This window comes from Triturus cristatus, chromosome 8 (assembly GCF_964204655.1).
Source record: "Triturus cristatus chromosome 8, aTriCri1.1, whole genome shotgun sequence".
Classification (NCBI taxonomy): domain Eukaryota; kingdom Metazoa; phylum Chordata; class Amphibia; order Caudata; family Salamandridae; genus Triturus; species Triturus cristatus.
The window spans coordinates 1,274,016,186-1,274,044,097 of record NC_140591.1 but is presented as its reverse complement, the minus strand read 5'-3'; the positions used below and the strand labels follow the sequence as shown (position 1 = coordinate 1,274,044,097).

Here is a 27,912-nt window from a genome sequence, read left to right as displayed (position 1 = left end):
CTTAAGCAAGAGTATGTTCTCACCACCTGCTTAACCGCTATGCGGCTGACTTTAAGGATCACCTAGCCAATTTGGTAAGTTTTCTTCCCCCATTGAGTGCACTACAATTTCCCTTTTTGCCTACGCTGAGGACTTAGTACTGATAGATCAAATATCCGTATGACGCAAAAGACTGTTGGAATCTTTAACGATATTCACCCATAATAATAATAATTGTCTGATCGTGAATAATTTGAATTCAAAAGTATTAACACTTGGGAAGGGGAAATGCTCCAACTCCTTGTATGTAAAAATTGTTAAAATTGAAGTAGAGCAACAATATAGGTACCTGGGCATCACCTTTGATTGCACTTTGATCTGGAGATCCTATCACTGTGATCTAGCTAATCGCATTGGAAAAATTAGTATTGTAATCTCGAGTTTTAATTATGGACTGGCGGTGAATCTTTAATACTCTACTGAAAGTTTTTGAAAGGAAAATAACCTCTGTATTGTCCTGTTCTTTTATTCCTAATGCTCAGGCAGTTAATCAAATGGATATTACAGATAAATCCTGCCCTTGACTAATCCTATTTCTAAGCCAGTCAACTACCCAACATCTCACTTACTTAGAACTCAAGCTCCCAGCAGTTCACAGACTTGTTACTAAGATTGTTATAACGTACATGAACAAACTCTGTTGCAGTTACCCAATGTGCCATCTCTCATCATTTGGAGGGTGCTGTAAAATTTTAAATCTCTATTCCTATTGGCACATTTGATGATCAATGATCAACTGAAACAGTATAGCATTGTGACTGCTTAGGGTCCCGAGTATGCAGCGCAAACTGAAAGTGAAATCCATTGTAACCAAGACAATTAGGCTGGACTACTGAGTATCACTTTCTTTCTATATTTCCACAATCTTACTTGCACATGTATATATTGCAGTTCATTTTACATGAAAATTCGGTTTCAGCTATTGCAACTGCCAAAATGCAATGGATACAGGATGAGGAGTAACATATCACGCTTTCTTAGATCACGCAAATAGGACAATGAGTCACTGATGGATAATCTACCTATTTGTCCAGGCCGCATACATTTGTGTTATTTGAGACCCACTTGTAAATACAATTTTAGGATACTGTTGCTTTGGTGGTGACTAATCATTTGTTCAGGTTCTGTATTTGAGACAGAACATTGAAAAGATTGTATTGCTTCAGAAATCATACACAGTTTTTATGATAACTTGTACCTGGACGCATAACAATATTTAAGAACTATAATAAGGACTTATTCAGTCAGTCATATTAGCTTTATTCGACAATGTTAGTCATCAAAGCAGATATACAAAACTTAAGAAGACACATGCCGTTAATTAATAGGACATTAAAATCGATTTGCACTAAGAAATATAAAAACAGTTAAAACATTTTGGGAATAAAAACTGAATTGATAATAGTTAAATACTCTATATCTTTTTGTTACTTATTGTACAAAACAAAATTCATTAGTATTGACCTTTTGCCATGCCACGCTATTCTTATAAACCACTGTTATCTAAAACAGATGGACTATGAAAGTCAAAAAACATCAATCAGAGATTTAGGGGCATTTGAGAATCAGTACATATGCACATAACATACCCGCTACCCAGCTGAAATTATTTGAGATCTGATAGACTATGCCCAGCCTAAGAACTTTGCCAAAGCGATAACAATAGATGTCGTTGTTTCTGCGTGAAGTAGCCTAAGTGCCACTTCATTGCTTCCAGTTCCCAGTGATCTACAAATCGGGGTCAGCCACATACAGCACGGGGCCATATACGCTGGGGAAGTAAACAATAAATGGGCCAGAGATTCTGGGTGAGCGGGGCATACTGGACAGGAGACATTGGTTTGCATGTTCCATTTTGCTGAAAATGACCTTACTGGCAAGGTGCCAACTCTCAATTGGAAGTATAGCTTCCTATCATGTGGTATTGTGATTAAGTCCCAGTATGGTTCCTGCTTTTGCATAGGCTTCACTTTCAGAAAGTATCCTGTTAGTGTTAAAGGATCACTATTTCTGACGATGTTATCCGTCACCCAACTCCAGTATCTTTCCTTTAGCAAAGCCTTAGTTGGAAACGGGGTACTTCCTGGATTTTCCCACAGTGTAGCCATGCCAATATTGGATAACATAATTCTGATTTCCTGCAACCATCTGATTTTTTATAACGATCTACTCTAATTAAGTCCTTCAGGCCAAGTGCATAAGCTCTTAGTTCTGGTGTTGACCAGATTCTCCGCCAATGTAGGAGGGGTCGCAATCTGGCTATGTCGGCCAGTGACTTCCTACCCAGGTCATGAAGCAGCGGACGTATTGGTGTGCTTTGTGGGAGTTTAGTAATGTTCCGCAAGAAAGTATTTTCCGCTGATGTAAGTTTGGAAAGATTATTAAAACCCCACAACTCTGCCCCATATAACACGGAAGCGATAACTTTTGTGTTATATATTTGCAGGACTGGACTAACTGGTTTAGTTAATGAAGTATTGAACTCCTTTAGCAGAAATCCCGCCAGTTGGCGATGTTTCAATGTAGCCATTTCCAGTTGCTTATTCCATTTCATGTCTCCCTGAATTGTGACCCCTAGATATGTAAAATCTTTTACCTGCTCTAGAGGTCGGTTATTTAATACCACTCCTCCTCTAAATGATCTATGTGGACTAAAGGTCATAAACTCAGTTTTTGACACGTTGATTACCAGGCCCCGCAGATAAGAAAAGTCTTCAAAGAGCAGCAGGGCTAGTTGCAAACCGCTTGGTGTTTTAGCAATAATCAACGTGTCATTTGCGAACATTAGGATCTGTATTCTCACACCAGCTACGACTGGAACGTCAGTGGGGGTAGCTTCCATACATTTTACGATCCCGTTAATAAGCAGAGAGAAAACTGTAGGTGCCATTACGCAACCTTGTCGCACTCCTCTTTCTACAGGGAAGGTGTAAGTAGTCTGTCCTTGTGTGCCCCATCTGATTCTTGCGTGGTTTTTAGTGATAGTAATTCATGGGGTATACCTAGCTCGGCCCATAATTTATCACGGGAGACGAGGTCAAAACCTGACTTGAGATCAACAAAGGCAGCATATAAGCTGCCCTTCTCAATGACCACCGTCTTCCAGTGTAACATTGTGAAGCGAAATATCTGGTCAACAGTGCTTGTACGTGCCCGAAACACCGCCTGAAGAGGTGATAATATACCCTACTCATTCACCCAATCTTGCACCTTGTTCAGTACAAGACGGCCCATGATTTTTTGGAAAGAATCAGTCTATAGTTTTCAGGTTGGCATCTGTCCCCTTTTTTAAAAACAGGGATTACCTCAGCCCCTTTCCACGAGGCCCGGACCGGTGCACCCTTTGCATTTTCATTAGCTAAAATCATAATGTATTTAATCCATTTGGCTTGATCAAAAAGGTATATGTCAGCTGGGATTTCATCGGGCCCCGGTGCTTTGCCTTCCAATAGGGTTCTCAATGCGAGGCTAACATCGGCCTCATTAAAAGCCGGGCCGCAAAAATAGGAATATGAGAACTCAGGCAGTTCACTGTCCTCTGGGTTACAGGCATATTGGGGTTTGAAGTAGTTAATCCATTGGTCCTGACTTACCTGGTTTATCGGTTCTGTTGTTCGACCACTGCTGCCCAATTTTACAACATCCTAAAACTCTTTGCAATTTTTACAGGTACGTTTGAGGTCCAACCATCTGTTCTCATCCCAAGTTTTCTTGGCTAAATGTCGCGCTTTCTTGTAGATTTACCTAGCCGTGCGTACTTTGACTTATTCACTTGTAAGCAATTATAGCATAACAAGGTTGTATATTCTTGTATGCTAATAAACTTTTACTTGCTCACTTACCTAAAACCAAAGTGCCAGCAAATATGAGCTTGAATCGCTGGAATGTCAAACTATGGATTGAAATTGTGAGAGTGGCGAAAAGGGCCAACGTGGTCATAGAGATTACATTACCTGCATCCAATCAAACTCTGCTCTAAATTTATGACTAGGTGAACCTGAAATGGAAATAAGAGCTCGCTCTTCAAGTTCAGAGATAAAAAACAAAGAGTGCGTGGTTGTGCGGGAGAACTTCCAACCTGAAAATGTCACTTAACTCCCCAATGTTGACTGTATCTACATAATAAAGAAGTCTACGAACATCAATGCTCCCTTCTGGCTGTCTACAGTTATGAGGAGTTGGTGCTAAATGTCTAGAGTTAGATTCACAACCTCTTTTGCAATCTGAACTGTTAACTAGGTGTTTATAAATGGCAAACACAATTCTAAATTCTGTATCATGATACAGGAAGCAAAATATGTGATATTATTCTATCACAAAGAGCATTTAAAACAGCAGACCGTAATAAGGTAGAAAAGTGAGATTGTTTAGGGGTTGGGAGGATTGCCCATGCAAATTGCATGGTACACTCACATGGTTTACGTTTTTAGGTATTTGCAAACCTTCAATATGGTCATTGCCAGAAGATTGCTCTTGGTATAATAGAGAATTGTATTAAAAATAGGACAATAGGATAGCATCTGTAGAAAATCAATGATGGGGGGGGTCCGAGGCCAGAGTGATATTAAGAGAGTAATAATAAAAGATTAGGGCAAACCAAGGAAAGAAGCAATGCAGTACATAGTTCTAAGTAGAACGTATAAGACATAGATTCCCCAATATGTGTTTTTGCACCACCACGATATTCTTCTGATCTAGTAGACATCATGCTGAGGATAGGCACATTAATAGGTGAAGGGACTTTGATAAAAAGGGGATTGCTGGACCTTAATCTGCAAAACAATGGAAGGCGTTATGTTGTATACTTGTTCTTATTTCTTTTTTTTCTATTTTCCAAGATCTGCAGAAATACACCTATGCCTATCATAGAAAATTAGGTTGATCTGACTGTAATATTAGAAAATCGTTGCTTATCTCATGTGTATTTCTGTTTGAAATGCTACTAAAAGTATGTCATTCCCTCCCAGGAGGCATTAGCAAAGTTACCTGCAAAACAGGCTCAAGAAACAGTTTTTAAGATGGGACTGGGAAGGGATGAAACCATATTTCACAAAGTGAACAGACAAGGGGTTTCTCAACAGGGCAACATATTTTCCTGTTGAGAAAGAAAGTGAAATACTTTTTCATGAAAATGAACAAACCTGTAAAAACTCTGCCTTGTGGATGGTGTGAAGGTGTATATTTGGTGAAAGAGGGATATGCATGGAAATCTACAATTCACTAAGTTTCCATTGTATATTGGTTGGGATTGTGTCAATCCTGAAAATTGTCACAGATTGACAAAAATTTGTGATTCATAGATTTTGGAGATTTCCTCTTAAATGTCTATAAATCGGACCAATAGCATTCTGAAAATTGCATTATTCAACTTTCCAACTTGAATTAAAACAAAGCAAAGCACTTTCTCATTGATGCAGTGATAATAGCAGGAAAAAGTCTGAATTAAAATCACATAAGAATATTTAACAGTGTGCCATGTGTTTTTTGTTGTAAATAACAAAACATGCACAAACCTTTGTCCTACCTGGTTCCACACTTTCTGTTTCCGCGTGGCCTGAGCGGTGTGCTTTCAATTGCTCTTCGTCTTTCGACGTTCTTACGTAACTTGAACCTCCTCTAGAACTTGAAGCTGTGTTACTCCTAATAAAGACACAAGTCAATTATTTTGTCATTAATAACAAAATAATAAAATTAAAAATCAAAAGCGAGATGAGAGAAGGTTTAATGAGTGTCACACTTCAGCATAACAGACACAAGTGAAGCCTTAAGAGAATTAATTTCCTGAAGACACCGGAGAGTCCTTAGCTTTAAATATGACTGAGCACAGGCAGCACCTTCTCTGTTATGTCTACTAGGACAAAATGACTGCTAGAGTTTGTTTCTTGGGATACACTGTACAGATTGTCCCAGTGAACCAGATATGGGGAATAACATGTAAAAACAAAAGATACATTATAGGAGAATACAGCTTTTCAAGAAAAACTGTTCTGTTAAATCTCTAATAGCTATTACGACTGCAGGATCTACAGTACAGACAATACCAATTCCTTTCAAATATTAAAAAGGAATCCAAAAAGTAGGACAAACTATCAACTTTAAAAGTACAAGGGCTTGTGCTATTTCCAAATTTTCAACACATTGCTGCCATTGCGTTCTTTAGAAAAATTGAAAAATCTGCATCCGATAACAAGACAAAGGCATATCTTGGATGTAGGTCAATGCACTCATTCTTGTTGAGGGAATACGTCTGAGCTTGGAAAGATGAAAACAGGATAAACTGGACAACAGAAATCAATTTTAATGTACAACCTGAAACGTATGGTCAGCAGAAGATCAATTTTAGGAGAAAGTGAAGAAAAATTTGGGTCTCAGGAATTAACACGTGGAAACAAATCGATAGGGAAGCAACAACATATTTCTATGGCAAACAGAACTCAGCAGTGTTAAGATGAAAGTCCCCGACCATCTCTGTAGCTAGTCAATACCCAACATATTCTATTTTGCTCTATACCTTTTCCATTTTTTACACATTTTGAGAGGCCCCTAGACCCATACAGCACCCAAACTGCAGATCGGGTGCACCTTATGGATGTCCTTAATTTACCCTACGACTGGGAAACCCTCAACCACTTAAAGGTCCAGGTTGGTTGCAGCATCATGTGTTTGGGATGTAGTAGCTACATTCAAAGTGGTAAACTAAGTCAATTTACCCAGGGCAAACAGGGCACTTCATGTTAGTTTGTTCATTTAAAGTCGATCAGTAAACATTATGTGCATATATGCATTGGTTTTGCAATCCTGATCATAAACATCGCTTTTGGTGTAACTGTTATCATGGTTACCCTTAGATAATCATGAGCATCTCTGGCTATTTCCCATTAAAAAAGACAAGGACAGAACATTGCTCGCTGCTTCCTTTCCCAGTCTCCTGGTTCAATCTGAGGAGGATAAACAAAATTTCCAGCCAGAGCAGCTCACTGGAGATTGTACCCGACTGTTGGTAGGTAGGCACCAGCAAATGCAGCACATTCAAGGGGCAGGGCAAGGTCTGCCATTCCCAAAAGTCTCTGAACCCATATTACAAATGTCCTAGAATAAAGCAGTGTCATTTCCCCACTTGTAATTACCAAAAACGGGGGGCTACGGGCAAACTGGAAAATCCAGGTCATGGAAAAAAACAGATTACAACATTTTAATGAATAATATGCAGATGCCTGTCTTTCAGAACTAACTGCTGCATGCATTCCTCGGGTTACACTTCACAACTCATAATTACGATTGCCTAGAAACTCTGGTTACTCAGCACATCAGAATAAACAGCTCACTCATAATCAGGGCTATAGAAGGAGTACTGTGTCCTAACCTGGTTTTAATATGCATTGGAGCTGATTGACAGGGGACTGCTATCCGACTGCCATTGACTGTGAATATAAAATGTATTCTGACCTGCATGGCCCCTTAGTGCTTCCTGAAAGAGAAGCTGCCTCCTACCCCTGACCTCAAAGTTACCTGGCCTTGACAGAGTGGATGACAACAAACAACACAAAAACTGCAGGAAAGCTGACATACAGCACCAAGAAGCCATCTATAGACTCATGCAGAGACCATGGGAGGCCCAAGAAACTACCACCTGCAAGAGCACTGTAATCTGAATGGTGACTTGGGGAGCACAAACCCTCTGCCTGTGAGAAAGTTTACATGTGAGCCCTTGAGGCATGGTGACACTATTCCCTGCCTTGTCCAATTCCAATACTCAGCAGTTCCTACCGAACCCCCGCCTCTAGCCCGATCCCACTACGATGTGGTTTGCGCACACACACCCCACAGTCTAGTTTGAGCACGTGTACCTCATCAGTTTAAAAGGGTCCATTGAGCAGCAAAATGATTTAACTAAGCCAGTTGGGGGATCATCTGACCTTACCTTACAGAGCACAGGTCCAGCACTCAACACATATGCACACTAGTTGGGTCCAGATTGCTCAAAGAGAGCTTTCTTTCATGAGTCTAGTATGTATGCTGGTGCTTGTGTGCTCAACACGAGTTACAGCCCCAAGGGTCAGAGAGTCCTCTGTCACTTCCCAATACCAAGATCTGCAGACACCCTGATGTTGAAGCAGTTAACTGGAGATTCTAGGAGCCAGGGTCATAAGATAACCACTTTTTATGGGACCGACAGAGCCTAATTCTAAAGCAAGAGAGAGAATATCATCCCCAGTCCGGAACTCTGATCATTGCAACACTTGATTCTGCGGTTTTAGAATCATACTTTCTTCCAAATGATTGCAACAACTGTAATCTGCAACTTTATAGTGTATTTTCGGTTTAAAGTGTTACCACACATTTGGTGGAACAATCTTGTTTTCTCTTTATTCACAAACAGTATGGCACATGACTACCTTTGCACATTAGGATATTCCTCTGTAAGAGGCTGTACTCCATTCACACACCCAGTAAGACATGGAAACCTCAGATTAATCATCTCACACCAGATGAAGACTCTCTTCCATTTGAAAGTGTGAATTGATCAGGTAACCAGATGTTTATGCTCCTCATTCAAACTGCCCATGCAGAGTGCTTTATATGACATTACTGGAAAAACTCAGAAGCCAAGTGGTCAACTTCCGACATGGGACTGTGGTGACAGATCTTGCTCCCTACTCTGAATAAAGGATCCGGTTTGCCCTGCGATCTCAAGTGAGATTGTTCTGAATGAGATATAAGTCTGAATACCACCATTACCATGGTCACTAAGAAGAAATGACAATCCCACATCGTTGTACTTAATCATTACTTTTGGTAGGATATGAATGGCATTTAAATACCTGACTGGTGTATCAGTTATCTTGTCCACCTGGAATTTGATTCCGTTTAGAAGTTTGCATTTATGGCAATGGTAAAAATACCCAGATGGAAAACCCCCAATCAGCCAATTTTATTATGGAGAACTTGGGTTTCTCTATGATATATTTACTGAACTTGTATTCTTTTTCATTTTCTAATCTTCAAAGATGGATTGTTGTTATTTGTAGAGTTTATGCCAGGAGCCATTGCCAGATCACTCTATCTTTGTTTGTGTGGGCTCTAAATCCTGTGCCTCGCTACTTGTTCAGATATCATACAATAGTCAGGTTAATATTCGTATAATGATGGTCTCGGACAATATAGATGGTAGGGGCTTTGTTGGCTAAATAGACTGTCCTTGGCTCAAGCAAGTTGATCAAATAGAAGTGTTCCTTCTATAGACAAATGTCATTATTGTTGATAAGAGCACTTAATTCCTGCATGAATGCATCAGTCTCAGTCTCCAAAGTGAAGGGAAGCTTCTAAAAAGAAACTCTCCTCATCATCTTCCTCTGCTGGCATCACCATAGGAGTGAATTAAAAGATGAGGTGTGTTCTCAGTTCCCTGAAATCTGAGGTTATTCCATTTATATTGATTTATAGGCAGGCTGCGTGGTACAGTCCTATATCAAAAATCACCATGATGTAGTATTCCACTTAACTCGGGCAGGTTGAACATTCTTCTGAAAAAACTAACATCAGTGACGGTTCAAATGGGTCACTGGAATTATGCAACAAACAACAACGAGGCTTAAGTAGGCCTCAACATGCCGAAGGTTGCATGTGTTCCTATCTTGAGAGGATCTGGTAGGGCAGAGCAACAAGGTGGGTGAAAAATGATGGACTGGAGTGCAATTGCCACTGGCTGACATTACTTCGAGCATTCCATCTATCACGTTGGTGTTTGCTGCACTGGAATTATATGGCAATGGAAGACCAATGTATGCGATAATTGACTAAATTATACCAAAAATGGAGCATATTCAGTGGTTTCATTTTAACACATTAAAACTGTCTGAAAAAACATTTGACCTCATTAATTGTTTCGTCTGGATATAGAAATCAGCACCTAAAAGAAGACCAGTTAGCATTTTCAAAGGGTCTGCGACATCTGGCACTCATTTTAGTAATGCTCCACCCATTTGAGCAAGAAAACCCATTTATTTAGACAAAATGAGTAAATTATGCCACAGACGGTGGATTATGTGGCAAGAACGGAAAATCCATAATTATGAGGAAATGCAGCAGGCTCCTGAATCGATAATCCCAATGCAACTAAGTACAGGGGGTCATTCCTGCAATAGACAAGCGTATATTCCATTATTGTTTCAATTACACCTCCCCAACTGCTGACTCGTCTACGGATATTAAAATTGTGATTTGTTGTATATCACATGGAGCATCGGATTCTGTATGGAGGGGACATTAAATTCCTGCAACACTTTGTATTGAGAGTCTGCTTTACGCAACAAGTTATCTAAGCATGGCTGAAGAAAATGATTTATTCATTCCAAGATGAATGTTTACCACAGCAGTGCATTAAGAGAATGGTAATGAAGAGGTTTCAGTCTGAATCCAGAGCTCTGTACAGTGATTACCTCTGACACCCTACTGGAATTAAGAAAAATATATGATTCAAGACCAGCATCCTGACATTCTCCATTGTTTCCTGTTTGTTTGCAGTCTTCATGACTAGTATGGGTCTGAACTAGCTTGGGCTCCATTTTCACAATAAAATTGCAGCAGTAATAGATGCCATTTTGGAACTTTTTCACTGCTTTTTATGGACAGCTGGGTGTGATACTCCTAAACCTGCCAGTTCAGATGCTTTGTTTTTGTATGTTAAATTAAAAGAATCTTGTCTAAATCTGTCAGAATATCAATTCTGTGCCATTATGGGCATCAATTTGTCATTCTGAATCCTCTGCCCACTAAACAATAGTGTGAGATGCTGAATGAAATGGGAGATGCAAGGACCTGAATGACATGCAAGTGCTAGATAGAGCTTTATACTGCAGGATGTTGAGTAGGCCCTGGCTTGGCTATTACGGTTCCTTTTCCTTTTCGGGGTCCAACAAGATCAGGGATGGTGTAATATGTCTGTAGCATATTTGCTAAGCTGGTCTCCGGACAGACATACCTGCACTTGTTCCTTGAAGACCCAGGTAAGATCACAAGTACATTGGCTACATTGCCCCTCAACCTACTGAACTACATCTAACAAACATCAAACCTTCCTGTCTAGATGACAAGCAACACTGAAAGATGGACGTTGACAATGAGAGATTGAATTGTAACTGATGGTAAATAAAAGGAAGAACTCTGTGTGGGCAGAAAGGTAATAGGGAAAAAGAGCAACTTAGTGAACGCAATAACAGCCAAACACTGATTAGTTGTTAAAACTTAAAGACTAAAAATGATCAGCTTGTATGGAGAATTCCTTAGTTCTCAAACAAGAATCACAAGTAGCCCTAACTGACAGTGGACAGCACTAAGCAACATGGTATCATACTGCTGCCTTACAGTGACAGTAGAAAATACCCTTCTAATAAGGGAAATGCTTATCTGCCTTATGTGTTTTTACCAGAAAGGAGAATTAAGTAGGGCATTTCAGCCTACTCGCTTACAATGTCAGAATGTAATCCTAGCTGAAATTACTGGTTTTTAAAAAGAAGGCCACACTCTTAGGAAGACGCACCGTCTTGCTCTTCTGGCCCTGGACCCACTCTTTGAGAGTAGTGACATTCAGAGATCCTTAAGATATTGGCATCTGAGCTCTTTCTGGGATAGTCACGAAGCAGCGATGTGATCCCTTGCTTGAAACAGGACTGCTCTTGATGAATATGGCACCAAAGAGTTTAGGTTGTGGCTGAGAAATGGAGTTGTCCAAGATGGGCTTCGACTTTCTGGACAGTCTTTGAAGTACATACTGAACATGAAAATGGAGGAGCAATATCAAGCACAATCAGAGCTGCCACACGAGGCAAAAGAGACTGAGGCAAGAAGGCAAAGGAGAGTGCAACCGCAGTGATAAAAATGGACGGTATGCCTGTGAGGCATGTTACAAGCTGGTGCTCCTTGACAGATAAGATTGATCCCATGAGATTATGTAGACTAACATAGTGCATTTGATCAGGAAATGACACAAGCTGGAATTTAGGTGAGAAACCCCCTTCTTAACTGCTGACGGTCCAACACAAACTTTACATCCCTGCATACAAGAAACCAAATCTAAAAGCAGGAAGAGTGACTTATTCATTCCTTATTTGCTCTCCGAAGCCAGCAGACCAAAGAGGCCGAGAGTGTCAAGAAAGCTAAGGGTGTAAATCATTCCTGAATAGAAAAAATTCTTAAGAACTCTTGAAAGAGGATACTACAGGAAATATGACTCTGCCCAAACAAAAAACAAGCCAATAAACTTGGAACCGTCATGTCTACGATTGCCAATTGTGGCCAGCATGTATTACAAAGTTTTGCAAAGTTAGGTTTCTACAGTGGTTGCTAGCCTTCAGTGGTGAATTTAGGCCTATATTCACTGAATTTCAAACCATTGCACCTGCAGCATTTAGAAAACAGATCAAGGTGGGACACCTTGAAAACACAAGCATTATCTGAGCCAATAGGTCTGAAGTTGCTACCAGACTTTTGGCCTTGTCAGTGCCTGCTTTGTTTTGACACTGTTTTTGCAAAGCTTTATTTTTGGAGGAGCTACCAGAACCTTGACAATTTAAAAACAATTTGACTAAAAGCTAAAATATTTTGGTCTCAAAAAGTACACATTGCAAAAACTGCCCCTTGCAATGAAGGGAACCACTTTGAGCGCATGTGAGTTCCTAGTTAAAGAGTACAATGCCATAACTAATACTGGAGTGAGCCAACGGCTGAAGTGGTCTGATCCATTGCCCAAAGCTACAGTGGCAGGAAGAAAAAATGTGAATGGTACAACAGACCAATGGATGGAGACAGCTAGCTAAAAGTTCCTATAAGCAAGATATATATATATATCATCATGTGACCAAGGCCTGTGACGGGCTGAAACGCGTAATGGCAGCGGTGGTGTCTACTATATTTAAATAAATAATTAATTTTCACCGCACCTTGGGTTTGCTTCGGTTTCTTGAAGGAGAGATCTTCAGTTCACGAAACGGAGTTTTGTTATATATATATACAGCCTGAGAAGTCAGAGAAGGCAATGAGAAACCTAGGTAACAGTCGATTGGTAGCTCTCCTAATGAACTAGGGTATTTCTTAGCATAACTGTTGGTGCATTTTAGCTACAGGGAGTGGATACCGAAGAAATAACTCCCTGGAGGTGGGTGTGTGAACTGGCTCAAATAAAAAAGTTCTGGAGTAACAAGCTGGGGAAATAGCGGGCTAGATGGACCTGACTGTTCAGGCAGTAGTGCTTCCTAAATGTGTACAAGGATGGCCATGCGGCAGCCTGGCAGATGGTCAGGGCAGACAGCCCAAGTGCTAACGCAGCAGTAGCAGCCTTAGCCCTGGTGTAATTGGTCCTCAATCACATGCTTTTTAGCTAATCCATAGGAGATTTTTATGCAGATTTGTATGCAGACCATCCAGAGATGGTCTGTTTCGGCACTGTGCTGCCTTTTGTCGCTCCAGTGAACCAAACGAAGAGCTGATCATCCACCTGATCTTCTTTGGAGCAATCGATGTGGAAAGATAGAGCTCTCTTTGGTCCAAACAGTGGAGTCTCTCATGTTACTTTGAAAGATGAGCGGGCCAAAAAATGCAAGCAATGTGATGTTCTGGCCAACATGAAAAGGAGTGGCCACCTTCAGCACAAAAGAGGCATGAGTCTGCAGCACCAGTTTGTCAGGGCAAAAGTTGGCATACAGAGGGTAAACTGACAGAGCTTGAAGTTCACTAACCCACCTGGCTGATGTAATGGCCACCAGGGAGACAGTCAAACATAAGCAACTGCAGAGGGCAGCTATGCAAGGGCTCAAAGGGACAACATATACAATATGTTAATACGAGACCGAGATCCCATTGGGACATAACAAATGGGGTAGGAGGGAACAAATATTGCAAACCTTTGAGGAAACACGTCACAAATGGTTGCTTGAAGAGTGATGGTTGATCCTGAAATCGCAGAAAAGCATAAATGGCCGAAACGTGACCCTTAACATGACCAGGGCAAGGCCTTGATGGGTTAAAGACAACACAAACACCTCCAACAGAAATGCAGAAAGGGGGTCCACGTGTTGTGTTATTAGCACTAAGCCATAAACGTGTCCCAACTGCAGGCGCATTAAAGATTTAGTTGAGGGATGCCTGGCTGCTAAGATGACATAAGTCTCGGGAGGAAAGTCAACACCCCTCAACTGACACCACCGAGTCTCTAAGCAAGAAGGTAGACAGTGCGCCAGTTAGGATGCAGGATCCTGCCCTCTTGCTGCAAAAGAAGGTACTCCCGAAGGGGCAGCCTGATCGGAGGGTGGATGCTCATGCCCAGGAGTTTGGTATTGCATACTCCCTGTGCCAAACCCAGAGCCACTAGGATGATTTGGGTACGATGGATCATGATCTTTTTGAGAACCCGAAGAAGGAATGGTATTAGGGAGTACAAGAGTCCTGTGCTCCAATCTAACCAGAACGCGTCTCAGAGCAAGAGTCGCTTTGGAAACTCCAACACGCAGAAGTGCTGACATTGCACATTCTTAGTTGAAGCCATTAAATCAAGTCAAGGTTCTCCCCCATTCTGGGAAGGTAACTTGCACCTCTGGGTGCAACTGCTATTTGTGCATTCAGAGATCTGGCCAGGTGCTGTACATTCAGGAAGATGTTCTGGTGCTCCAGCCAAGTCCATAGGCGCAGAGCCTCTTGGCAAAGATCCACAAACCCACTCTGCCCTACATTGGTATATGGCAGTAGTGTTGTCCGTGAAAACCTAAACCAGCCTTCGCTTGGTGGATGAGAGGAAGGCTTTCAATGCCAAACAGATAGCTTTCAGCTCCAGGTGATTATTGTGGAGTTGAGCTTTCACCAGAGACCACTGTCTTCTGATCTCGACCTCTCCCTGGTGGCCACCCCAAACCAGAAGTGATGCACTGGTCTCCACTGTCAGCTCTAGGTGGGGAAAGGAAAGGGGTCTGCTACTGACCCAATCGCGATCCGTTAGTCAACACTGGAGATCTTTCACAGGTTGGAGAGATTCCCCTGATGCTGTGTCCACTGGGACTTCAGATCACACTCCAGAGCCTGCATATGCCACCGAGCATGCTTCGCCTGCAAAATGTAGGAGGCCATGAGACCCAGCAGCCTCAGAATCAGTCTCACTGAAATCCAGGACAGAGGTTGTAGTATCAGGATCACAGCCCAAATGTCCTGGACTCTCTGCTCTGGAGGGTAGGTGCACAATTGCACTGTGTCTAGAATGGCTCTGAAGAAAGGGAGTGCCAGAGAAGGAGTCAGGACAGACTTCGGCACACTGACAATGAACCCCATCAAGTGCAAAATGGTTTGCCATACTCTGAATTTGGTGATGAATGCCTGGGGCGAGCGCACCTTCAGTAGCCGGTCATCGAGGTGGGGAAAGGCCAGGACCCTGACTTACTCAGATGTGCTGCACCACCGCCATCACTTTTGTGAACACCCAAGGGACACTGGTGAGGCCAAAGGGAAGCACAGCAAACAAGAAATGCTCATAGCCCCCGTAAGTAATGCCTTTGTCTTCCAGGACAGGCATGTGGAAATAACCATCCTGCAAGTCCAACATTAAATCCAGTATCTAGGGTCCAGGGCAGACATCACCTGAGTCAAGGTGATCATCTTGAATTTATCTTTTTTTCAGAAAGGCATTGAGAGGGTGCAGGTCTAGTATGGGGCTTAGGCCTCACTCCTTTTTTGTCACCAGAAAGGAGCAGGAATAACCACCAAGCCTTTCTACCTCCAGAACTGGCACTCTCTATGGCTCTATTGGCCAACCACACCTGCACTTTCTGACAGAGCAAGGAGAGATGGCCCTCGGTCAGCTATTCTGGGGAAAGTGGCTAAGGTGGAGGGTTTACACAAATGGAAGGATGAAACCCTTACGCACAATCTTGAGCACCCATTGGTCGGAAGTGATTTCGGTCAACTGGGGCAGGAGGTGCCTGATCCTGCCGCCAACCTGATGGTTGTACTGGGCTCACTAAAGTGGCTTGAAGGCTGTGGCAGCCAGAGGTGCGAGGGGCTGGGCAGCGCACTGGGTCTGACTCATGTACCCTCTGTGGGATCCGTGACCATGAATAGGCTGGGAAGCTTGCTGGACTGGGAGATAAGGATGGTATTCTGGACGCCTTCTCGTAGCCCCTGCCACAACCAAGTAAAGGGGTGTAAGGACTTCTATTGTGGTTAGGAAGTCAGAGAGAGACCTTTTTACCCATTCCCTTAACAGAACTTCCAAGAATTCAGTATACCTGGCAGAATTTGGGTTATTAATATGGTTAGGCCACAACACAGTCCTTAGAGAACCTCTGCCCAGCCCCTGGTAGCTATTGCACAATCAGCAGGCACTTCCCCAGAGTACCTACTATTTTAAAGTCACAAAAGCAATACAATAAAATTCCCAAAACCAATTTAGAAAAATAGAGAAAATTGTAATGAGCAAATATTCAATTAGGGGAACAAGAGATAAAAGTTTTAAAGATTTATGGCAAAAAGTGCCTAGAAAAATAAAAAGCCCCATTGAAAAACAGTTGATGGCTGACTGGGACCTAGGCACAATTTTAGGCCAGCCACGATGGAGAGGATGTTGGATACACCAAGTAGTTTGCCCCAGTCTAAGACTTTATCTCTGAAATGGAAGTCAATATCCTTCAGTCCCAGTACCTCAAAACAGTCTTCTAGGCACTAGATCTCCCTTCAGCCAGTGCTTCTGAAGTGTCCAGTTCCCTATTGTCAGGTATGCTCTCTTGGAATCAGGAGTCCTCTATTTTGTGCCCCTGAAGCAGGCAAATAGGATGCCAACCACCTGACCCTTGGAGAGAAGTTCAAGTCAATAAGTGCCATGAAGAGTCATGAGTCCTTCAGTCCTCTTCTTCCAGCAGCAGTCTTCTTTCTTCCAGCATGGCCTTCTCCTTCAAGTGGAGTCTTCCAAGATCCAAGAATATTCTGAGGTGGTTGTGAGTAGCTACAGATTTTCCTACACAATCCTGGCTATTTTATCGCCTATTTATTTGCTTCAACTTTAAAAGCACGGATAATGGCACAGCCAAAGTGTTTCGTCCCAAAACAGTGAGACTTTTTCAGAGTTGTTAGAAACATATAACAAACAAAACTTAAAACACACACAATACAAAACCAACTACAAAATATAAGCATTAGGTACACAATAGACCAACAGGAACAAAAACAACCGAGTTAAAAACAACAGGTAACACGCATTAAAACTAAAATTAACAAAAGGGGAAATTGTGGTGCAAAAAGATCATTTATAATATCAATACAATCATTCCGCTATATCCAAGACTGAAAAGGAAGTCATTAACATTAAAAAATATAACAAATGGTGCGATGTCTTATTGTGCGATGTTGCATTTCTATATGCAGGACCGATAGTGCTGAACACATATATCAAGTCTTTATGGACCCCAGACATCTTATAGTGTCCTAGCAACTCTAAGAACGACACTATTAGTACTGTGATTAGTAAATCCTGCATTTGCAGAAAATCAAACAAGTCACTCCTGACAGGCAAAGGAATCAATCCCTCAATAACATAAACCTATGTCCATCGTTACGGCACACTTTATGCCTTATATACTGTAGTGAGCGGATTCTGGGTCAATTGTTTAGTGCTATTGGTTCATGTTACTGAGGGATGGATTCCTTTGCCTATAAGGAATGACTTGTTTGATTTTCTGTAAAAGTAGGATTTACTAATCACAGTTCTTATAGTGCTGACTCTCTTTGAGTGTAGACTCTAGTTTGAGATCACTCCTGAAACCCTCCACGTTTGGGAGATGCTGTTATGATAACTATCATAAAGGTGAGGAATCTGCAATTAGATTTTCCATAAGATTAACAAGTTACTTACCTTTGGTAATGCTCTTTCTGGTGGACAATCTACCTAATCACAGGTTCCTCACTGCTCTCCATCCTCCTCATTCTGTGAAGTGGGCATCTGCATGGTGCAATAAGGTCCCAAGTTACACTTCAACAAACTGTCACCTACAAATTATTTACAATGATTTAGGACTGAAGGCACAAATAGATAAAGTTTAAGATGCACTTCAGCGTGCAAGGGTAATGTCTATATGTGGCCCTAAGTCACCTTCGGGGTGGTACAACAGCGACGTGAAGTCGCACCGAACAGCTTTTCAGAATGCAGGAGTTACTGCTGGAAGAATTTTCCAGCTCCAGTCTGGCGTCTGGGATATAATAAATGTGAAGAATCTGCAGTTAGATGCATCTACAAAGATTCCCATTATAGATGGGTCTTGTTTAGTTTCTGGAGTCCACTTTTATGGCATCCAGTGAGCTAATGGAAGAACTGTCAAATTTAGGCATCACAGAGACAATGGTGGTGCAGTCATTTGAGTCTTTCTAGCAATGGAGACTCAACTCGGGGATGGTGGGTGGTGGAGATTCCGGATTTTTTACAGAGACAGGTATATGAGTGGCAGTCAGAGAAGGCCATGAAGGTAATCCACTCTATTTCTGTAAGGTGGATAGAATTCATTACCATTTCAGAATCAATGGCTTGGTAGTCAGGAGTGACCGATGTTTGTAGTGTGTTGGATATCCTTGAGGACTGTAGGACTGTTAACAATCCCCTCACCCCCTACCACCCAAAATTCAGTTGTTTCCTAGTACTGGTGTGTTGTATTACAGATATTCGTAAAGTGCAATATTTGGTATTGATTACCTCAGGGTATTTGAGCTGGTATAAATCAGTTAAAAGCACAGTGTCTAGAATGTATGTGAGGCGTTATTACTAGTATTGCTAGCTAGTTATCAGTTTACAATACTTATCAGTTCAATATGTGGGAGTTTATATTAGTCTGCTTATTTTAACAGTAGCAAGTAATGATCATTGTCTAGTATTAAATAGAGAGGGATACAATGCCAGATTCCAATTACTGTTGAGTGAAGTGTTATGTATTTATCAGTGATGGATGCTGAGCCTGTGCCCGAGAAGCTGTGTATATTACTAATGAAAAATAGATGCACTGTTTTATTTATCAGCTAGGGGTGTAAATCACTGACAGGAGGCCACAGTATATACTAAATGTGGGTACAGTTCCACAGTCTAGATAGATTACTGGTAAATAGAAAATTCAACAGAGGATAGAATGCCACACTGGTAGGAAACGGATGGATAATTCCAATGCCACTATTCACTTAATATTGATCAGTGAGTCAAGTACTGCATACAAGGTTTATCTGAGACTACACCATAGCACAAAAATAAGCTAATGATCAGAAGGTACCCTAGACTCCATATAACGGTGCTCATTCCGCTCCATCTTCACCTTGCCAGCACATTATAGACGGCCAGAATCTCAGGAGTAATTGTGCTGATCTACAACCACACTTCATCAGGGAGCGTCCATGTCACTCTAGGTCGGTGCAGCATGTGCAGATCCTAACTTTGGTGTTGTTACAGACTTAAGGATGCCCGGTCTCCACACCCTGGTTTCCGAGGACTTAAGCCAAATCCGAGTACATGGTACTCATGACAGTACTATTGAGGTCCCAGAAGACAGCTGTTTTTGTACCACAGCTTTCTTGTATAGGATGAGCACGAATCTGAAGTCTACATGGGCATAGTTTGGAAGCAAGCCAGAGAGCCAATCAAAATCATGTCATAGCTATAGCCTGAAGCTGTAAAAGATGGTGGTGGTCTGGTACTGATGAGGTTCCAGACATCAACACTTTTTGGTCCACAGCTTTCTTGTCCAGGATGAGCATGAACCTGTAGACTTCCTAAGCATGTTTGGAAACAAGGAAGAGTATAAGTCGAAATCATGCCACAGTCACGGCCTGTAGCTATCAAGGATGCTGGTGGTCTGTCATAGTGAAAGGCCTGCAGACTTAGGACATTTTCTAGTTTTATACCTCAAGCAACTTAGCCTCCTTGCCCACATCAGAGAGCAATGCCTTGCCCTTTAGCTATGTGTGAAGTAGCCATTGCCATCACAGACTTAGATAGGAGTTATTGCAAACAAAGACCGGACTTACATTTTGAGTCAGTAGGCTTGGAAAAGACGGATATTTTACTTTTTTTTTTATATATAGTGCACAGTACCCTAAAAGTCCTCACAACACTAAAGAGCATCCAAGGAACACAACAGGATAAGTTTGTCTAAAATGTAATGTTTTTCAAATCCCTGCAAAAACCTAGGTTGTTTTTAATCACAGGGCAGGCTTTCACACATGGTAGCGTACAGGAAGGGAAAGGCTAGCCCACCAGCACATGGTTTCTTCATGCAGGAGAGGAACACAGGAAGGCCATTCCAGTACATGTGAAATGCAATCTCTGCTCCGTGGACAGCCATTACATTTTTCTAAGACCTCAAAATATGGTTAATCTTTCTGAGCCTCTTTTCTGTTCCCCATTCACTGATCCAGGTCTGCTGCAATATTCAGAGATTAGGCAGGCAGTCCACATACAGACTGGTACAGATGTTGGTTTTTGATACAACTCTGGGATGAAGGCACATTTTGAAAAAAGGCAATAGCCACGCTACAGGCTTGACGCGGGTACTTTGAGACCCAGAGGTTTTATTTCACCTTCTTCGCCTCACACATGGTCACACCACGATTACGTGATGCATGTTTTCTTTACACTTTGAGTGCTGCACCACCATGTTAGAAATTGTGCAGCGGCTGGTGAACTGTACAGTGGACTAATATCATCATCCGCATTAACATACTGTGATTTTCTGTTTTGTTTCTAGAGGTTGGCCTCCATGACTTACAGGTACCACACTTTGGGTGCTGTGTGTGGTCTACCACTGTGATTACACCAGACTACCGCATATAGTGTAGATAGAATCCGTTTTGGTCCTGATGAATTGCCGTCTATTTGACATTTAGGCAAGAAACATGTCGACCTTTTTATAGAGCGTGGTACCCTGTAACATTATAGCAGGGGTGCGCTACACCTAGTTTTTAATCAGGATAGGGGCCACACTCATTAAAATAGTTTTGATTGGACCTCTACTTCCTGTTTTAGCTTCCACCTAGTCTATTGACTCACATTCTCCACATCTACACTCTCTAGGCCCCACACACCCACTGCACCAAACGGCATGGAATAAAAGATCTCTGCCAAAGAGCCCCTTATAGTGTGCCCGTCAGGTATTGCAGCGCCGACCGAACGAGGAGCAGACCCTATGATGAAGCATGACACCTAGCTGGCTGGGTGTGTGAGGGTCCTAATTCCAAAAGGAGGAATCCCCTTCCTCCTTCTGGTCACAGAGTGAGCTCAGTTTCACTTGGCCAACCTGGTCTTTCTCATTTTCCACTGTTAGGAACTGCATACCTTCTTGTATTCATCTAGTTTTATCAGCATAAGATAGTGCTCTAAGATAGTGCTCTAACAGTTTTACTAAGGCATACAGTGGACCTCAAGATATTTCCATCATGTCCAACCTGTACGGAGGGAATGATAGAGCCTTAAAATGGTTAGCCAAAAAAGTATTAGACCGTTCTAGCACTATCCATCAATGACAAGCTTCTCCAGCCTCAGAGGTAGGACACAAGGGTACCATGGATCACCCAGCCACAATCCCCCTACTTAACCCACTGTGGCCAAAAGGACTGTTTTGGTACATGGCCATATAGCAGACTTACACTCTGGGTGAGAAGTGGCAAACAATCATTCAATAAACTCAGACGTCTAAAATAGAACTGGACTAAATATATTTGTTGAAGACCCGAAGGAAACATCTTTAAAGATTCCGCTCTCCTCCTATCCGTAGTGTCTCATACCATATGGTCAACGTTTCAACTCTAGTAGCCTAAATCAATGGGTATCATCTGAACAAGTACTACCGCCTGTCCAGATCATGACAATAGGTGTAAATTGAGCCTTGAGGAAAAAGTCAATCAACTTGATCATATAGAGCAACACTCTGTATTAAATATCAGGAGGACTTGCAATGATTGCCAGAAAAAAGGAAAGAAGAACCAGCCCAGCAGCAGGGAAACCTCATGCAGGCCACACAGTCACTTGGAATGGCAACCTAGAAAGTCACAATATCAGAGGGCAGTGTTCATTTCCCTTTTTTGGTTTGCTGGTTGCCTTGTTGGATTCTACTCAACCAGGGCTCCTTGTATTACTTTTGGTCCAGGGAGTGATGACCTTCTTGGAGCCAGGCTGGGTCTGTTCCCATTTGTGTTAAACTTTAGCTGTAACTTGTTTAAGACCCATATACTGTTTAACCATTTATTAGTAGGAAATAATGGTTTTAGATATTAGTACAGTAATCTGAAAACTAGAATCAAGGTAACCTGAGAGACAATTGCAGTAGGAATGCATGTTAATATGAACAATGCTTCAAGTTATTCTTTATGTTCTTTGTATGTCTTGCATTGAATATACGAAAAAATGAAAGATGAGAAACTGTTTAATGCAATGCAGAGATACAAACAAGAAAGGTACCTCACCACTCATCTGTGAAGTCCAGCTTAATTGTGCTTGTCGTAGTCCCCTCTGTACTGTAATGCAAACTGATGACTGGCTCGCCGGTCACGGAAGCTTGACTTAAAGTTTCATTAGTTGTTTCTACAAATACAGAAAGGACACTTTTACAAAATAAATTAATAATGAATTAATTATGTTAGAAACATTTATTTTATAAGCTAACAAACCTCACACTATAACTATTCATCCATGCTACTGTTATTCTTAAGCATTGTGTGACTTGTTTCAAACACCACAAATAGTATATATCTATATTCCTTGTTAGGTGCACACTACAAATTGTTTTATTTCTGTGTGATGTGAATGTGATCCTAACTTAGAGTGACATTTGAGAAAGATTACTCAGAAGTGAGATTAGGTGTGCTAAAACTTAGCTCTAATTAGTAAAGCTAGGAGAATTGTTATTTTTTTTAGTCTATGGTAAGTGGAAAGGAATTTCACAGTTAATGCGTATCTTTTGGAATACTCTTCTGCTTCCTTTGTACTGCATGGGGAAAAACACGTGAACAGCAGGCAGTAAGTATCCTGCAGCAGTCCAAGTTGTGAGCAATCCGCCCCACATTTTTTTTTTAAATCTCGGCCATTATAATGGTCCTAACAAAGGGCTGACCTCGGACAGGTTGAAATGTTGGACTATCAGCTGTAAAAATGTGTAATACTATAAGTGTAAGGCCCCAAGGTATTCCACGGCAGCCGCAGCACACACAGCTCCTGCCGCTACAGCTGAATGCAAAAACAACAATTGATGGACAGAATGCAGAACAATGTCATACATTCACCCCAGTACAGAGATCTGGGCCTAAATCCATCGTTTTTTTGCTCACCATGCCTTTCCAGTTTGAACCCAGCCATATGCAAATCAGTCTTGACCCTGTGCCTCATGGGAACAGTCCAGCCCGAACTGCCAAGCCAGGTCCTCCCTGGACTGGAAACAAGCATCCTAGGACCGGTTTCGGGGTTTCACCCCTCTTCAGCCAGGATAGCTTGATTCCAGTGGCATGGAGAGCACGGGACCCACGTCTGGGCATACCCTTCCCACTCGGGGTGACAAATGCAAAAACAACAATTGATGGACAGAATGCAGAACAATGTCATGCATTCACCCCAGTACAGAGATCTGGGCCTAAATCCATCGTTTTTTTGCTCACCATGCCTTTCCAGTTTGAACCCAGCCATATGCAAATCAGTCTTGACCCTGTGCCTCATGGGAACAGTCCAGCCCGAACTGCCAAGCCAGGTCCTCCCTGGACTGGAAACAAGCATCCTAGGACCGGTTTCGAATGGCAGTGCCAGCATTAACTACTATCGCACCTAAACAAGTGTGTCACTGTGAACTATTGGAAGTCACCCCAACCTGTAGGGGTGGCTTGGAAGTTCTACTTTTATCATTTGTAATATATTGCATTGCTAAACACTCGCGCGGTGCTCAAAAATAGGCTGTGTGGTGCACTCCCATACACAGGTGCTAGTGTTTAAAAATAGGTACTGGTGCGCCAAGCACTGACAAACAACGGCATACATTAAGCAGTGCCTTACGGACTCCTGAAACAACATTCTTATCGAAAGCTTGGATCACAGCATGTAGATGATTCTGGGGGGCTGGTGACGAGTTACCCAGCAGAGTTTGACAAGAAGGAAACCGCATTACTGAAGCTGATTCAGTTTCCATCTGACAGCAAATGGGTACATTAAAAGCTGCTGCAATGTTGCTGCGATTTCCAACATTGACTGTGTTGCAGTACTGGTAGTAAATCCAAAGAGTATGCAGTTCCTATCAAATAAAATGTTGCTCCTGAGCAATCAGATCCCCCGATCTGGTTTCTCAGTTGACCACGGACCATTTTTGTGTTAGATTTTCTTTGACAGTAACTGCATACACTTTGGATTTACATAGCCTGGTTGGGACCTCGTATGCTGGACCTTTATGCGCTCCTGGTCCCCTCTTTTGTATAGTGAGTAGTGGCGAGTAGCCATGTTTGGTGCTTGAGTTACTCCAAGGCTGGGCTGAGTACATTTACACCTGTTTTGACACCACTAGCGCAATAGTAAATTTAGAAGTTTAATTTATGAATAGCAATGGTCTCACTCTTCTGCGGGTGATTGTATTAGCTTGTCCCACCATAGTCTCTTTCCATTAAGAAGTAAGTATTCCCCATTTCCAGCCACTTCCTCTTGTCCCTCCCATATGTACAACTGAAACATACACCTACGTGTACAAAGATCTCTACACACAAAAGATAGGAGACAGGGAGGTCTCCGCAAGTAGGTTTGTGAATACTGTTTAGCAGTTCTACATTAGTTCTACTTTACGAACTACAAAATGCAGTTTGTAAATAGGTTCATTGTGTTTACGAATATTATGCAGCAGAAACGCATTAGGAGACAGGGCCTGCTTCCAACATCACTGGGAGCAAACTGAGAGGTAGTATTATATAAAGGCAAAGGTATTATTATGAGGACCCTAAACCCGACTCAGGGCCAGGATAGTCACAATAACCAGGCAGATAACTTTTGGAAATCTACAGAAGTTCAATGAAGCACGCCCAATTTCTGTAGCAAATCAGTTCCCATCCCGTCATATCTATCTGATATCAAACACTGCATACAAAACATTATCTTTAGAAGTTAATTGGCCGCTAAAATAAATATGAGGTCTAGAACCATATCTATAAAATTCCTATTGAGCAGTTAACATTTTTCGTTTCAGTGTATTTTTCCCTATTTTAAACCTTAGCTGTAGTTTTTATTTTCTGGATTCCCTTTGTCAGACTATTACGTTATTTTTACTTATGACATTTGAGAATAGTGTATGGTCCTTCTAAGACTTGTGGTCCCTTAAAGTACTAAAAGGAGAGGCAAGGATACCTTACAAAGTCTTAATAAACGTGTGGCTGTGAACAGCAGATTTTTCATAATGCAAATAATTGGATCTAGCAATTACAAGACACCCTCTTCTGCCTCCATCACATGAGAGACTCCACCATAGTCAATAGAAATCTACTGCATTACAACCACCCCATATCTGTCACATACATTACTTAGTGTGGTTAGTGTGTTTAGGTAGCATTTGCTATAGCGCATTTTTCTCATTTTATCAGAGAAATAGACTACTGTCGATCAATGACTGCACGGGTTATTTCTCATAGATAATATTTTGTTCAAGCAGGGTGTTCCTTTTTGAGAAAGATACTGACTTTATTTGCGTTAAGGAAATACACTTGGCTTCAGACAACTAAAATAACTATTGCAATCATCATATAACTTAATCTAAGACTTTTACAGGCACGCACATCTATACGAAATGGACTACTGCTCGTCTTTACTGGATATGCCATAGCTAAGCAGAGCATCCGGAATTAACAATTACAATTCAATAGCTATCTTTGTGACTCTGAAGAGCTACAATGCTCCTTACAGGTGATGTTGGGTTGGGTTACAGTGCAACTCCAGTCTCTGTATTGGTCTGTGCTGACTCCTAGGGGTTCAGGATAAAAGGGGGAGAGAGGCCAAATTAGGAGGCAGACAGGCTCTCTGGCTTCTTCTTCAGCGATAGCAACACTGCTACTTGGGAAAATAGCAATATGTTAGTATTTAGGAGCTTATGGGCCTTCAAGCTTCTTCTCCGGGGTTGTTAGAGAAACACAGAAACAACAGCAGGCTCAAATAGATGCAGACCCTTTTTCTGTTATTTACCACTACTTGAGGCAACATAGATACAGCAGCAGCTGCCATAAAGGCACAGAACCTCAGGCTATTCTTCAGCAAGACTGCTTACTATGATCTGAATTTGGGAGGGGCAGCTCCTCTGGGTTCTGATCTCTGTAGTTGCTACCTCACCAAAATTCACTGGAGCGGCATACAAAGTGTGATGGATTTCATACTGACTTGAAACAGGCAGGTTCTGAACACACAAGGCGGCGTACCTCCTTGTAATTTACCGTGCAGCAGCTAAACGTCCATTCCTGAGTCCTAAAGTAAGTTGCTTACCCCGTCCCAAGAGACAACCAAAGATTCTGTCTCTGGTCAAATTCTTCATCTACAGAGATATGCAGACCTTCTTCTGGTAAAAGGTGAACATTGCCGATGGTGTCAGCTTATATACAATAATGGGGCAGCTGGTCATATTATATTATGTTATATTACATGTAGCATTTATTGAACGCCATGGCCAACTTAAGATGATACTCGGAAACAATACGTAGGAGGAGTTTCTCAGCAATTGACTCGGCAGCAACAGAAAGTAACCAGTTTCAAAGTTTGAAATTCCAGGGAATGGTTGGAATATATGTAGCTTTCTAAATTTCTCACAATTAGCGCTGGGGAATAATGAGGGCCCATTGTCTCTGACCAACTGAAAGTATTTACATTTATTAAAGGAAATATCCAGCTGAGTTTTAAGAAATCGGAAGCCATCCAAAGGCAGACAATAATAAAAGAGTTGGCTGAGGTATTATCTGCAGGGTTATACAAGCCAGCGTAAGTCTAAGCATTTTATACAAAAGCTGTGTGTCGTTGGCTTACATTTAAAATTGTGCAGCCAAAGATTTCAGCAGCAAGGCCATTGGTAACATATACACATTAAAATGTAGAGGTGACAAGGTGGATTTCTGAGCGAGCCCACAGGAAAACTTAAAGGAAGATGATTTAAATAGGAGAAGAAGGTAGTTTGCATAAGATGGGACAGAAAAGATCCTTAGTACAAGGTCATCAACACTAATGTCTTTCAGGCGATCTAGCCGCAGATCATGGTCCATGGAGCTAGTTGCAGCCAGCAGGTCTAACAGGAAAAGAGCGCCCACGTCTCCCTAGTTGACCAGTCTACACGACTCACCAAGTTTTGTGCTCAGTGCTGGGTCTAAAAGCAGACTTCAATGGGTGTAGAACGTAAATGGGTTTGATGCAAGTCTGCAGCTGGGTGAAGACTAACTTTTCTAGAACTTTTCTACCGGGCAGCAGAGAGGCGGACCAATAATTATTGGGGTCATCGGGAACTAGAGAAGGCTTTTTGGCTTATGGATTTTCCACAGCAACTTGATTGAGTGATAGACTGAAAAAAGGAAAGACTCTTATGGATTATCCAGGGACTCAGCAGTTTCATGATATCTGGTGGACAAAGGTCAGAAGATGAACATGATGTTTGGCATCAAATACAGCATGTAGTGTTTCTGCAAGTGATATTTCAGTGAAGCAGGTCGGTTTGTTTCAAATCGGTTATATGACCTAAAAGAGTGGCCAGAAAATAATTTATATGAGCACGAATAGTATTGATGTTCGAAAAGAAACTCTTAAGGATGCACGGATTGGTTGGATCGAGATACAGGAGATATGATTTTTTCCAAGTCTTTTGTAAAGCTCTTTTTAGCTATGTTGGG

At 41.8% G+C, this 27,912-nt stretch overlaps 1 protein-coding gene across 4 annotated transcripts in view; it reads right to left on the bottom strand.

Moving 5' to 3' along the window:
• DCAF6 (DDB1 and CUL4 associated factor 6) overlaps positions 1–27,912 on the bottom strand; it is a 525,140-nt gene that overhangs the window by 162,728 nt on the left and 334,500 nt on the right. For all 4 annotated transcript variants that reach the window (XM_085622996.1, XM_085622997.1, XM_085622998.1 and 1 more), the window contains 2 exons: positions 22,504–22,621; positions 5,564–5,679 (listed from right to left, as the gene is read on the bottom strand). In XM_085622996.1, coding sequence (XP_085479122.1) covers positions 5,564–5,679; positions 22,504–22,621 — 234 coding nt within the window. The remainder of the gene's footprint in view (positions 1–5,563; positions 5,680–22,503; positions 22,622–27,912) is intronic.